At 43.6% G+C, this 493-nt stretch overlaps 1 protein-coding gene across 1 annotated transcript in view; it reads right to left on the reverse strand.

The window, feature by feature from the left end:
- The window catches only part of LOC101860933 (nitric oxide synthase, inducible-like), an 18,200-nt gene extending 18,075 nt beyond the window's left edge, over window positions 1-125 (reverse strand). The window contains exon 1 of the mRNA XM_013089357.1: window positions 12-125. Coding sequence (XP_012944811.1) covers window positions 12-125 — 114 coding nt within the window. The remainder of the gene's footprint in view (window positions 1-11) is intronic.
- Between the last annotated feature and the right edge of the window lie 368 nt (window positions 126-493).

Consider the following 493-nt stretch of genomic DNA (forward strand, 5'->3'; position numbering starts at 1 on the left):
GCTATGTCCACCTCCATCACAAGATCCGGAGGAATGTCAAACACCACAGGGTCGGCACCGGCCACAGATATCACCAGCGGCAGAACGTCGAACCTTCCGTACTTGGGCTTCCAGCCCAGATTCATGCACACCTGGTTAAGTTCAGTTTTAGTTTTAGTAAGGTTTTACGGTGCTCCCAACTGCATAAGGTCATATGACTGCGAAAGGGTGGATATCAACATAATATGTTTGTTTTAGTAAGGTTTTACGCGCTCGCAACTGCATAATGTCATATGAGTGCCAAGGGGTGAATATCAAATGTTTGTTTTAGTAAGGTTTTACTGCTTTTGCAACTGCATAATGTTATATGACCGCCAAGGGGTGGATGTCAACATATGTTTGTTTTAGTAAGGTTTTACGGCGCTAGCAACTGTATGAGATTATATGAAAATGGGGAAATGGTACAGGTTTAACGCCCCTATCAACACTATCATGTTATTTATGAGGCGGGACC

The sequence above is a fragment of the Aplysia californica genome, unplaced genomic scaffold (assembly GCF_000002075.1).
Source record: "Aplysia californica isolate F4 #8 unplaced genomic scaffold, AplCal3.0 scaffold00936, whole genome shotgun sequence".
In the NCBI taxonomy this organism is placed as follows: domain Eukaryota; kingdom Metazoa; phylum Mollusca; class Gastropoda; order Aplysiida; family Aplysiidae; genus Aplysia; species Aplysia californica.